The following is a 14870-nucleotide window of genomic DNA, read 5'->3' on the forward strand; positions in this document are numbered from 1 at the left end:
TCCGATGCCACAAATCCACAGGAGAGTCCAATTGGGGTAAGCCATTCCGCGATGATCTTCCTCAGTTGCCGTAAGAGGTTTTCAGCTGTGTGCGTATTCTGGAAAGCGGTGATACAAAGCGTAGCCTGCCTAGGAAAGAGTTGGCGTTTGCGAGATGCTGCTACTGGTGCCGCCGCTGCTGTTCTTGCGGCGGGAGTCCATACATCTACCCAGTGGGCTGTCACAGTCATATAGTCCTGACCCTGCCCTGCTCCACTTGTCCACATGTCCGTGGTTAAGTGGACATTGGGTACAACTGCATTTTTTAGGACACTGGTGAGTCTTTTTCTGACGTCCGTGTACATTCTCGGTATCGCCTGCCTAGAGAAGTGGAACCTAGATGGTATTTGGGAACGGGGGCACACTGCCTCAATAAATTGTCTAGTTCCCTGTGAACTAACGGCGGATACCGGACGCACGTCTAACACCAACATAGTTGTCAAGGACTCAGTTATCCGCTTTGCAGTAGGATGACTGCTGTGATATTTCATCTTCCTCGCAAAGGACTGTTGAACAGTCAATTGCTTACTGGAAGTAGTACAAGTGGGCTTACGACTTCCCCTCTGGGATGACCATCGACTCCCAGCGGCAACAACAGCAGCGCCAGCAGCAGTAGGCGTTACACGCAAGGATGCATCGGAGGAATCCCAGGCAGGAGAGGACTCGTCAGACTTGCCAGTGACATGGCCTGCAGGACTATTGGCATTCCTGGGGAAGGAGGAAATTGACACTGAGGGAGTTGGTGGGGTGGTTTGCGTGAGCTTGGTTACAAGAGGAAGGGATTTACTGGTCAGTGGACTGCTTCCGCTGTCACCCAAAGTTTTTGAACTTGTCACCGACTTATTATGAATGCGCTGCAGGTGACGTATAAGGGAGGATGTTCCGAGGTGGTTAACGTCCTTACCCCTACTTATTACAGCTTGACAAAGGGAACACACGGCTTGACACCTGTTGTCCGCATTTCTGGTGAAATACCTCCACACCGAAGAGCTGATTTTTTTGGTATTTTCACCTGGCATGTCAACGGCCATATTCCTCCCACGGACAACAGGTGTCTCCCCGGGTGCCTGACTTAAACAAACCACCTCACCATCAGAATCCTCCTGGTCAATTTCCTCCCCAGCGCCAGCAACACCCATATCCTCCTCATCCTGGTGTACTTCAACACTGACATCTTCAATCTGACTATCAGGAACTGGACTGCGGGTGCTCCTTCCAGCACTTGCAGGGGGCATGCAAATAGTGGAAGGCGCATGCTCTTCACGTTCAGTGTTGGGAAGGTCAGGCATCGCAAACGACACAATTGGACTCTCCTTGTGGATTTGGGATTTCAAAGAACGCACAGTTCTTTGCGGTGCTTTTGCCAGCTTGAGTCTTTTCAGTTTTCTAGCGAGAGGCTGAGTGCTTCCATCCTCATGTGAAGCTGAACCACTAGCCATGAACATAGGCCAGGGCCTCAGCCGTTCCTTGCCACTCCGTGTGGTAAATGGCATATTGGCAAGTTTACGCTTCTCCTCCGACAATTTTATTTTAGGTTTTGGAGTCCTTTTTTTTCTGATATTTGGTGTTTTGGATTTGACATGCTCTGTACTATGACATTGGGCATCGGCCTTGGCAGACGACGTTGCTGGCATTTCATCGTCTCGGCCATGACTAGTGGCAGCAGCTTCAGCACGAGGTGGAAGTGGATCTTGATCTTTCCCTAATTTTGGAACCTCAACTTTTTTGTTCTCCATATTTTATAGGCAGAACTAAAAGGCACCTCAGGTAAACAATGGAGATGGATGGATTGGATACTAGTATACAATTATGGACGGACTGCCACGGTTAGGTGGTATAAAAAAACCACGGTTAGGTGGTATATAATACAATTATGGATGGACGGACAGCCTGCCGAGTGCCGACACAGAGGTAGCCACAGCCGTGAACTACCGCACTGTACACTGGTTGATAAAGAGATAGTAGTATACTCGTAACAACTAGTATGACGACGGTATAAAGAATGAAAAAAAAACCACGGTTAGGTGGTATATATTATAATACAATTATGGTTGGACGGACTGCCTGCCGAGTGCCGACACAGAGGTAGCCACAGCCGTGAACTACCGCACTGTACACTGGTTGATAAAGAGATAGTAGTATACTCGTAACAACTAGTATGACACTATGACGGTATAAAGAATGAAAAAAAAACCACGGTTAGGTGGTATATATTATAATACAATTATGGATGGACGGACTGCCTGCCGACTGCCGACACAGAGGTAGCCACAGCCGTGAACTACCGCACTGTACACTGGTTGATAAAGAGATAGTAGTATACTCGTAACAACTAGTATGACACTATGACGGTATAAAGAATGAAAAAAAAACCACGGTTAGGTGGTATATATTATAATACAATTATGGATGGACGGACTGCCTGCCGACTGCCGACACAGAGGTAGCCACAGCCGTGAACTACCGCACTGTACACTGGTTGATAAAGAGATAGTAGTATACTCGTAACAACTAGTATGACACTATGACGGTATAAAGAATGAAAAAAAAACCACGGTTAGGTGGTATATATTATAATACAATTATGGATGGACGGACTGCCTGCCGAGTGCCGACACAGAGGTAGCCACAGCCGTGAACTACCGCACTGTACACTGGTTGATAAAGAGATAGTAGTATACTCGTAACAACTAGTATGACACTATGACGGTATAAAGAATGAAAAAAAAAAACCACGGTTAGGTGGTATATATTATAATAATACAATTATGGATGGACGGACTGCCTGCCGAGTTCCGACACAGAGGTAGCCACAGCCGTGAACTACCGCACTGTACACTGGTTGATAAAGAGATAGTAGTATACTCGTAACAACTAGTATGACACTATGACGGTATAAAGAATGAAAAAAAAACCACGGTTAGGTGGTATATATTATAATACAATTATGGATGGACGGACTGCCTGCCGACTGCCGACACAGAGGTAGCCACAGCCGTGAACTACCGCACTGTACACTGGTTGATAAAGAGATAGTAGTATACTCGTAACAACTAGTATGACTGACTATGACGGTATAAAGAATGAAAAAAAAACCACGGTTAGGTGGTATATATTATAATACAATTATGGATGGACGGACTGCCTGCCGACTGCCGACACAGAGGTAGCCACAGCCGTGAACTACCGCACTGTACACTGGTTGATAAAGAGATAGTAGTATACTCGTAACAACTAGTATGACACTATGACGGTATAAAGAATGAAAAAAAAACCACGGTTAGGTGGTATATATTATAATACAATTATGGATGGACGGACTGCCTGCCGACTGCCGACACAGAGGTAGCCACAGCCGTGAACTACCGCACTGTACACTGGTTGATAAAGAGATAGTAGTATACTCGTAACAACTAGTATGACTATGACGACGGTATAAAGAAAGAAAAAAAAATACCACGGTTAGGTGGTATATAATTATACAATTATGGATGGACGGACTGCCTGCCGAGTGCCGACTGCCGACACAGAGGTAGCCACAGCCGTGAACTACCGCACTGTACTGTGTCTGCTGCTAATATAGACTGGTTGATAAAGAGATAGTATACAACAATATACTACTATACTGGTGGTCAGGCACTGGTCACCACTAGTCACACTGGCAGTGGCACTCCTGCAGCAAAAGTGTGCACTGTTTAATTTTAAATTAATATAATATTATGTACTCCTGGCTCCTGCTATAACAACCTGCAGTGCTCCCCAGTCTCCCCCACAATTATTATAAGCTTTTATACATTGATGTGCAGCACACTGGGCTGAGCTGAGTGCACACAGACTGAGTCACACTGTGTGACTGCTGTGTATCGTTTTTTTCAGGCAGAGAACGGATATAGCAGAGAACGGATATATTAAATAAAAGTTAACTTAACAACAACTGCACTGGTCACTGTGGTAAACTCTGTCTGCACAATCTCTCTCTCTCTCTCTCTCTTCTAATCTATTCTAATGGAGAGGACGCCAGCCACGTCCTCTCCCTATCAATCTCAATGCACGTGTGAAAATGGCGGCGACGCGCGGCTCCTTATATAGAATCCGAGTCTCGCGAGAATCCGACAGCGTCATGATGACGTTCGGGCGCGCTCGGGTTAACCGAGCAAGGCGGGAAGATCCGAGTCGCTCGGACCCGTGAAAAAAAAAGTGAAGTTCGTGCGGGTTCGGATTCAAAGAAACCGAACCCGCTCATCTCTAATACTCACGAGATCCAGGGGTCCAGGCTCCTCGGGAAATCCAGGGGTAATCCACGTACTTGACAAAAAAAAAAAAAACGGTGTCCCGACCACGAACTGAAAGGGGACCCATGTTTGCACATGGGTCACCTTTCCACGAATGCCAGAAACCCACTTTGACTTCTGTCTAAGTGGGTTTCTTCAGCCAATCAGGGAGCGCCACGTTGTAGCACTCTCCTGATCAGCTGTGTGGTCCTGTCCTCACTGACAGGCAGCACACGGCAGTGTTACAATGTAGCGCCTATGCGCTACATTGTAACCAATGATGGGAACTTTCTGCTCAGCGGTGACGTCACTTTAGGTCAACCGCAGGGCAGAAAGTTCCCATCATTGGTTACAATGTAGCGCATAGGCGCTACATTGTAACACTGCCGTGTGCTGCCTGTCAGTGAGGACAGGACCACACAGCTGATCAGGAGAGTGCTACAACGTGGCGCTCCCTGATTGGCTGAAGAAACCCACTTAGACAGAAGTCAAAGTGGGTTTCTGGCATTCGTGGAAAGGTGACCCATGTGCCCTTGGGTGGCTGGGGGGGGGGGACCCCTTGATTGAAGGGGTCCCCACTCCCACAGGGTACCCCGGCCAGGAGTGACTAGTTGGATTTTTGATGCCACGGCCGCAGGGCACTATATAAAAGTGACCCCCGGCTGTGGCATTATCTGTCCAGCTAGTGGAGCCCGGTGCTGGTTTTAAAAATACGGGGGACCCCTACTCTTTTTGTCCCCCGTATTTTTGGGACCAGGACCAGGCGCAGAGCCCGATGCTGGTTGCTTAAATATGGGGGAACCCCTGTCATTTTTTTCTCCATATTTTTGTAACCAGGATCGGCTCAAAGAGCCCGAGGCTGGTTATACTTAGGAGGGGGGACCCCACGCAATTTTTTTTGAACAAATAAGCACTTTCCCACCCCTTCCCACTGATATACATGCACGGATCTCATGGATCCGTGCATGCCTATCCAATCACGAATAAAAAAAAAAGGTCTGTTTTTTTTTAGCACTTTTTTACGAGTTGTAATTTTTCACGGCAGTGTTTGTTTGTTTTTTGCTTTGCACTTCTTAGTAAATGACCGAGATTCATACTTAAACAGCCGCGTTTTGACCGATGGTGTATTCATTCGTAATTTTTTACCTGAACTTGCAAAAAATTACGAATGCCCTCATCACTGCCGTGATTAGTGCTTAGTAAATTACCGAGATGACACTTTGATGAAAAAACGGCATCTCGGTCAAAATCGGGAGCTTAGTAAATTTCCCCCATAGTGACTTGCATGCAACTCAGAATCAGTTGCCACAGTAAGTCTTCCCAATTAATATGTTAAAAAAGACAAGTCCAGACTGGTTAGTTTGGCTTAAGGAAGCTTAAACACTGGTGTAACTACAATCCCCGTGGCCATCGTGGTAGCTTGGGGGGGGGGGGCAGGCTTGGTGGCAGATTATGCAGATTCCCATGACTACTAGCTGTCTCCATATAAATCTGCTAAAAATGTCCCTCCAAATAAGGCCGCTGCCTCGGAGGAGACAGATGCTAGAGGTTATACTTGACCTTTAGCATCTGACAAGAAGCACATTGCTACAGCATTACTCGGAAGTGCCAGGAGTGCTCAGCACTGGCACCACCGGGAGAAGATGCAGCTTTCTGCAAAGCTGCATCTTTTGCCATAACACCCCTGACAATGAGCATTACACCCCTGGCAATGACCATGACACCCAGAGCATGAAACCCCTGGCAACGAGCATGACATACCTAATAATGAGCATGACACCCATGGCAATGAGCATGACACCCAGAGCATGAAACCCCTGGCAATGAGCATGACACCCCTAATAATGAGCATGACACCCATGGCAATGAGCATTACACCCCTGGCAATGAGCATTATACCCAGAGCATGAAACCCCTGGCAATGAGTATGACATACCTAATAATGGGCATGACACACCTGGCAATTAGCAGTACACCCCTGGCAATGAGCATGACACCCAGAGCATGAAACCCCTGGCAATGAGCATGACACCCCTAATAATGAGCATGACACCCATGGCAATGAGCATTATACCCAGAGCATGAAACCCCTGGCAATGAGTACGACATACCTAATAATGGGCATGACACACCTGGCAATTAGCAGTACACCCCTGGCAATGAGCATGACACCCAGAGCATGAAACCCCGGGCAATGAGCATGGAACCCAGAGCATGTAACCCCTGGCAACAAACATGGAACCCAGAGCATGAAACCCCTCGCAAAGAGCATGGAACCCAGAGCATGAAACCCCTGGCAATGAGCAGGTCATTTAAAAGTAAATAGAACCCTTACTGTGGGGCATAATGTGTAATGGGCATTACAGTGTGTGGCATAATGTGTCACAGGAATTATGGTGTGTGGCATAATGTATCACGGACATTGCAGTGTGTGGCATAATGTGTCTAGGGCATTATGGTGTGTGGCATACTGTATCACGGGCATTGTAGTGGGTGATATAATGTCTCAGGGGCATTGTGGAGTGTGGAATAATGTATCTCAGGCATTACGTTGTGTGCTATGATGTACTATAGGCATTGCAGCATGTGGCATAATGTGTCACAGGCATTACGGTGTGTGGAAAAATATGTCAGGGGCATTACAGTGTGTGGCATAATGTATCATGGGCATTACAGTGTGTGGCATAAGGTGTCACAGGGATTATGATGTGTTGAATAATGTGTCAGGTGCATTGCAGTATATGGCATAATGTGACATGGGCATTACGTGTGTGGCATATTGTGTAATGGGCATTACAGTGTGTGGCATAAAATGTTAGGCGGCATTAAAGTGTGTGGCATATTGTGTAATTAGCATTATGGTGTGTGGCATAATATGTAAGGGGCATTAAGGTATGTGGTATAATGTGTCACGGGCATTACGTGTGTGGTATAATGTGTAAAGGGCATTGCGGTGTGTGGTATAATGTGTCACAGGCATTACGTGTGTGGCATAATGTGTAAGGGGCATTATGGTGTGTGGCATACCAATTCTTTCAGGGCAGGTGCAGGTGAGTTCCAGCAGTCAGACTCCAGGGGTTCAATTGTCACTGGCTTACTGATCAATAGCCATAACACGCATTGCGGATTGTAATTTTTTTAAAGTTTTGCAAAGTTGTGCCTATTCTATGTAAAGAAATGAGGAGTAACATGAAAGTGGAGTACAATAATATTAAAACTTTGTGGCTGACAAGTTATCACTCACAGTCCCCCCTTAGCCACAGCATGACTGACATGCTGTGGTGACATTTGGGGGTTGGCGACCAGAACCGTTCTACAAAATGGGGATGTAATGTCCCCATTTTGTAGGCGTGCAGTGCATTATCAGACTTCCCGGCCCATCTGACCAATTCCTACAGCCAGTCTAAGCAAGCTTTGACTTACACAGACTGGCTAATGGCTGATACCAATGGTTGCTATTGTGATCAAATGCTGCATCTTTGGATGCCACACATGGATCGCAGATGCTGGTAGGAGGCAGTTTTTCTACAGACCCCTCATGCACTTACATTTTAGTTGTATGGTAGCAGGAGTTGGGAATGAATATCCGGCGTTCGGGATGCCGGTGGTCAGAATACTGCCCTTGGCATCTCGAGGTTCAGAATCCTGATAGGGGAAGGTAAGTGTACTTACTTTCCCCCAATAGCTCCCTAGCCCTACCTTGTAACAGCTTAAACCTAACCACCCCCTCATACAACCTAACCCTTGCCAGAGGTGCCTAAACGTAACCCCCCTCACCGCAGCCTAAACAAACTCCCCCCAGCATAACCCTTACACTCTCCCGGGGGTCACCTAAACCTACTCCCCCTCCCCCCACAGCCTAAACCTGACCCCCCGTCCCGCAGCCTAACTCTAACCTCCCACCATTACCCCTTTGCGGCTTACCTGTCAGACAGATCTGGAGACGCTCTTTCAGGATCCCAATGGTCAGGATTCTGGCATCGGGTTTGTGACCCTATTCGGGTTGCCAGTGCTGGCATTCCAAGTAGTGTCGGGATTCCAGCATCATTATTTTAACCGTCGGGATCTTGACAGGATCCCGGTAGCAGGACCATGATCAGTTGTACATTTCCATGTTTAGAGCCAGCAACAAAAATGATCAAATACTGACCCTTACCAGATGAACCCATGAACATTGTTTAAGAAGAAACAATTGTACTATATATATACAATTGTGCTAAAGTATTCATTTACAAATGTACTGGCCCACTTTGTAAAAAAAAAAAAATATATATATATATATATATATATATATATATACACACATACATACATACATACATACATACGCACACACACACACACACACACACACACACACACACAAATAAAACTGAATTTGCCAATATTTTCATCATTTTTGGTTACTTATGACTTACCAGTGGCTGGTACCATGAAACATTGTGCATTGCACATGGCCACGAGAAATCCAGCACTGATCACGACCACAGCAAGATTTTTCTGAAATATACAGTATGTAAGAACAAAAAAGGATTTATTTGTTGAACCAAAATAAGAATTATTTTTTATACTGTATCCTAGCACAGTGATTCTCCAGATACGCCAATCTGAGAACACTGCCCGTGACACCGTACTGATTACCTCAGCGTGTGTGATAAATCCATGCGGTAATTGCCGATCAGCAGAAGTACCAGTCGCTGCGTCTTCCAGGCTAAGCAACTTTGAGGGACCACGCCCAGGGCGAGCTTCTGCTTTCACCCGCACACAAAGTTATTAATACATACAAATTTGGTAACCTGACCTTTCAAGGCTTTGGTTTTGGAAAACACAGATAACAGAAATAAGATTAGGTTTTAATCCAAGACAAAACTTCAAAGCTTATTGTTAAACGTAAATACGATTTCAAATACAATAAAAAAAAATAGGGAAATAAACAAAACAAACCAATCCAGTCTCTTTAGATCCAATAGTTATGGGATGAGGCTTCCCGTTTGCGAGTTATGGCTCATCTGTACCGTTTGATAGCCTCAAGCAGAAGGAGCACCTTCCAGCCTGTGTTCCTCAAATTTAAAACCCAGGCTGCATTCCCCCTCAGCCCACCATTTTAAGAATCCTTTTAACCCTTTCAAAGCCAAAGTGAAATGAGTCTCAGCTTATACTGTGATGTCTCTTAGAAATACTAGCAGGCCAATTGTTTGTTTGAAGCTCTGAGCTAGTGTTTACAACTGCAGAAATAAGGCCTTATTAAATTTCCTTTACATATTGGTCAGGAAGGGCTTAACACCTTTCTGGCCATTGCTCTGGTTCTGGGGTAATTAAACTAGCTCTGGTCAGGAAGAATTTCACACCTGAGTAGCCAGTGTGTCTCTGACGTTCTGTGGCTATAATAAAATACCAGCAGATCAATTAAGCTTCTACCATTTGACAGGCAAAGACATTTGCCTGGTATTATACAATGGTACAATTGATACATCAATCAGAATAATACACATTTCACTCATGCCCATTTCAATATAACGCAGATGCATTGGCATCACATCCATTGATACATCACTCAGATATCTTGATATCACCTACATTGATATCACACCACTTATCAACAGGCCTAGTCCTACTTGAAATAGCCCGGATCATGACACTGTACATTGTAAAATCTCAGTTTGTAAAAGTTTTTTTTTTTTTTTGTGGAACTACTACTGCAAAATCCTTAGTCCTCTGAGGGGCAGGTTGACAGTGTTGTCATCTTCCGAATGCATAACAGGGTGATTCCTAATTTAGACCTGATCGCAGCAGCAAATTTGTTAACTAATAGGCAAAACCATGTGCACTGCAGGTGTGACAGATATAACATTTGCAGAGTTAGATTTGGATGGGTTATATTGTTTCTGTGCAGGTTAAATACTGGCTACTTTATTTTTACATTGCAATTTAGATTTAGGTTTTATCACCCCCCACCCAAATCTAACTCTCTCTGCACATGTTATATCTGCGCCCCCCCCCCCCCTTGCAGTGCAAATGGTTTTGCCTATTAGCTAAGATATTTGCTGCTGGGAACAGGTCTAAATTAGGTCCTCAGAGGCCCAAGCGGAGTTCTGAGTTTATGTCCAAGCCTAATATCCCTTAAATTGTCTACTGTTCAAGTCTTGTTGAGTGAATCAGACTCTTCATCTGAGTTCAAGCTTGAACTGTTATGACTGCTGCTTGGGTAAAAGGAGAGTTATGGTAGACTTACTACTTTTTAACTCTCTGTGAGATACATTGGGTTCTACAGGGAAAACATTGGGGGTGTATAGTGGATCTTGATCCAGAGGCACCAACAGGCTAAAGCTTTAGCTGTCCCTGGATGCATTGGGGCCTCCTCTATAACCCCGCCTCCCGGCACTGACAGCTCAGTTTCATTAACCAGTCCAATGCAGGAGCAGGCAAAAGAGAAGGCAGAGGTTAGTCACATAGAACCACATTCTCACAACAGGAGACGGTACAAGCGGCTAATGCCATACAACCCAAAGAAGCCAGGTGCATCAGGGTGGGCACCCTGTGGAACCCAATGTACCTTGCAGAAAGAGAGTTAACAATGGTAAGTCTTCCATAACTCTCCTTTTCTGCAGCAGGTTACATTGGTTTCCACAGGGGATGTCCTAAAGCAGTTCCTCAAGGGAAGGGAGCGCCTTAGCGGATGTTAGAATCTGGCGTCCAAATGAAGCATCCTGGGAGGCAACGGTATCAAAGGCATAGAAACTAAAAAATAAGAATTTACTTACCGATAATTCTATTTCTCGTAGTCCGTAGTGGATGCTGGGAACTCCGTAAGGACCATGGGGAATAGCGGCTCCACAGGAGACTGGGCACAAAAGTAAAGCTTTAGGACTACCTGGTGTGCACTGGCTCCTCCCCCTATGACCCTCCTCCAAGCCTCAGTTAGGATACTGTGCCCGGACGAGCGTACACAATAAGGAAGGATTTATGAATCCCGGGTAAGACTCATACCAGCCACACCAATCACACCGTACAACCTGTGATCTGAACCCAGTTAACAGCACGATAACAGAGGAGCCTCTGGAAAGATGGCTCACAACAACAATAACCCGATTTAGTTAACAAGAACTATGTACAAGTATTGCAGACAATCCGCACTTGGGATGGGCGCCCAGCATCCACTACGGACTACGAGAAATAGAACTATCGGTAAGTAAATTCTTATTTTCTCTGACGTCCTAGTGGATGCTGGGAACTCCGTAAGGACCATGGGGATTATACCAAAGCTCCCAAACGGGCGGGAGAGTGCGGATGACTCTGCAGCACCGAATGAGAGAACACCAGATCCTCCTCAGCCAGGGTATCAAATTTGTAGAATTTATCAAACGTGTTTGCCCCTGACCAAGTAGCTGCTCGGCAAAGTTGTAAAGCCGAGACCTCTCGGGCAGCCGCCCAAGATGAGCCCACCTTCCTTGTGGAGTGGGCATTTACAGATTTTGGCTGTGGCAGGCCTGCCACAGAATGTGCAAGCTGAATTGTACTACAAATCCAACGAGCAATAGTCTGCTTAGAAGCAGGAGCACCCAGCTTGTTGGGTGCATACAGGATAAACAGCGAGTCAGATTTTCTGACTCCAGCCGTCCTGGAAACATATATTTTCAGGGCCCTGACAACGTCCAGCAACTTGGAGTCCTCCAAGTCCCAAGTAGCCGCAGGTACCACAATAGGCTGGTTCAGGTGAAACGCTGAAACCACCTTAGGGAGAAATTGAGGACGAGTCCTCAATTCTACCCTGTCCGTATGAAAAATCAGGTAAGGCTTTTATAAGATAAAACCGCCAATTCTGACACGCGCCTGGCCGAAGCCAAGGCCAACAGCATGACCACTCTCCATGTGAGATATTTCAAATCCACAGATTTAAGCGGTTCAAACCAATGTGATTTTAGGAACCCCAAAACTACATTGAGATCCCAAGGTGCCACTGGAGGCACAAAAGGAGGCTGTATATGCAGCACCCCCTTGACAAACGTCTGAACTTCAGGAACTGAAGCCAGTTCTTTCTGGAAGAAAATCGACAGGGCCGAAATCTGAACCTTAATGGATCCTAATTTTATGCCCATAGACACTCCTGTTTGCAGGAAATGCAGGAATCGACCCAGTTGAAATTCCTCTGTAGGGGCCTTCCTGGCCTCGCACCACGCAACATATTTACGCCAAATGCGGTGATAATGTTTTGCGGTTACATCCTTCCTGGCTTTGATCAGGGTAGGGATGACTTCATCCGGAATGCCTTTTTCCTTCAGGATCCGGCGTTCAACCGCCATGCCGTCAACGCAGCCGCGGTAAGTCTTGGAACAGACAGGGTCCTTGCTGGAGCAGGTCCCTTCTTAGAGGTAGAGGCCACGGGTCCTCTGTGAGCATCTCTTGAAGTTCCGGGTACCAAGTCCTTCTTGGCCAATCCGGAGCCACGAGTATAGTTTTTACTCCTCTCCGTCTTATAATTCTCAGTACCTTGGGTATGAGAGGCAGAGGAGGGAACACATACACTGACTGGTACACCCACGGTGTTACCAGAGCGTCCACAGCTATTGCCTGAGGGTCCCTTGACCTGGCGCAATACCTGTCCAGTTTTTTGTTGAGGCGGGACGCCATCATGTCCACCTTTGGTTTTTCCCAACGGTTCACAATCATGTGGAAGACTTCTGGGTGAAGTCCCCACTCTCCCGGGTGGAGGTCGTTCCTGCTGAGGAAGTCTGCTTCCCAGTTGTCCACTCCCGGAATGAACACTGCTGACAGTGCTATCACATGATTTTCCGCCCAGCGAAGAATCCTTGCAGCTTCTGCCATTGCCCTCCTGCTTCTTGTGCCGCCCTGTCTGTACATGGGCGACTGCCGTGATGTTGTCTGACTGGATCAGCACCGGCTGACCTTGAAGCAGAGGTCTTGCTAGGCTTAGAGCATTGTAAATGGCCCTTAGCTCCAGGATACTTATGTGAAGTGATGTCTCCAGGCTTGACCACAAGCCCTGGAAATTCCTTCCCTGTGTGACTGCTCCCCAGCCTCGCAGGCTGGCATCCGTGGTCACCAGGACCCAGTCCTGAATGCCGAATCTGCGGCCCTCTAGAAGATGAGCACTCTGCAACCACCACAGGAGAGACACCCTTGTCCTTGGTGACAGGGTTATCCGCTGATGCATCTGAAGATGCGATCCGGACCATTTTTCTAGCAGGTCCCACTAGAAAGTTCTTGCGTGGAATCTGCCGAATGGAATTGCTTCGTAGGAAGTCACCATTTTTCCCAGGACCCCTTGTGCATAGATGCACTGACACTTGGCCTGGTTTTAGGAGGTTTCTGACTAGTTCGGATAACTCCCTGGCTTTCTCCTCCGGGAGAAACACCTTTTTCTGGACTGTGTCCAGGATCATTCCTAGGAATAGAAGACGTGTCGTCGGGATCAGCTGCGACTTTGGAATATTGAGAATCCAACCGTGCTGGCGCAACACTACTTGAGATAGTGCTACCCCGACTACCAACTGTTCCCTGGATCTTGCCCTTATCAGGAGATCGTCCAAGTAAGGAATAAATAAAACTCCCTTCCTTCGAAGGAGTATCATCATTTCGGCCATTACCTTGGTAAAGATCCGGGGTGCCGTGGACAAACCAAACGGCAGCGTCTGAAACTGATAGTGACAGTTCTGTACCACAAACCTGAGGTACCCTTGGTGAGAAGGGTAAATTGGGACATGGAGGTAAGCATCCTTGATGTCCAAAGACACCATATAATCCCCTTCTTCCAGGTTCGCAATCACCGCTCTGAGTGACTCCATCTTGAATTTGAACCTTTGTATGTAAGTGTTCAAGGATTTCAGATTTAAAATAGGTCTCACCGAGCCGTCCGGCTTCGGTACCACAAACAGCGTGGAATAATACCCCTTCCCTGTTGCAGGAGGGGTACCTTGATTATCACCTGCTGGGAATACAGCTTGTGAATGGCTTCCAATACCGCCTCCCTGTCGGAGGGAGACGTCGGTAAAGCAGACTTTAGGAAACAGCGAGGGGGAGACGTCTCGAATTCCAATTTGTACCCCTGAGATACCACCTGAAAGATCAGGGGTCCCTCTTCTGGCAGAAATGGACAACGCACTTACTCTTGATGCCAGTCGGCAAATATCCCTCTGTGCATCACGCATATATAGAAATGCATCTTTTAAATGCTCTATAGTCAGTAATATACTGTCCCTATCTAGGGTATCAATATTTTCAGTCAGGGAATCCGACCCCGCCACCCCAGCACTGCACATCCAGGCTGAGGCGATTGCTGGTCGCAGTATAACACCCGTGTGAGTGTATATACATTTTAGGATATTCTCCTGCTTTCTGTCAGCAGGTTCCTTAAGGGCGGCCGTATCAGGAGACGGTAGTGCCACCTGTTTAGACAAACGTGTGAGCGCTTTATCCACCCTAGGGGGTGTTTCCCAATGTGCCCTATCCTCTGGCGGGAAGGGGTATGATGCTAATAACCTTTTAGGAATTATCAGTTTTTTTATCGGGGGAAACCCACGCTTCATCACACACTTCAATTAA

The 14870-nt window shown here is 46.6% G+C and overlaps 1 protein-coding gene across 1 annotated transcript in view; it reads right to left on the minus strand.

The window, feature by feature from the left end:
• The window catches only part of LOC135058069 (beta-microseminoprotein-like), a 53880-nt gene extending 45073 nt beyond the window's left edge, over nucleotides 1-8807 (minus strand). Inside the window, exon 1 of the mRNA XM_063963696.1 lies at nucleotides 8729-8807. Coding sequence (XP_063819766.1) covers nucleotides 8729-8765 — 37 coding nt within the window. The 5' untranslated portion in view covers nucleotides 8766-8807. The remainder of the gene's footprint in view (nucleotides 1-8728) is intronic.
• Between the last annotated feature and the right edge of the window lie 6063 nt (nucleotides 8808-14870).

Source organism: Pseudophryne corroboree, chromosome 3, assembly GCF_028390025.1.
Source record: "Pseudophryne corroboree isolate aPseCor3 chromosome 3, aPseCor3.hap2, whole genome shotgun sequence".
NCBI classification, from domain to species: Eukaryota; Metazoa; Chordata; class Amphibia; order Anura; family Myobatrachidae; genus Pseudophryne; species Pseudophryne corroboree.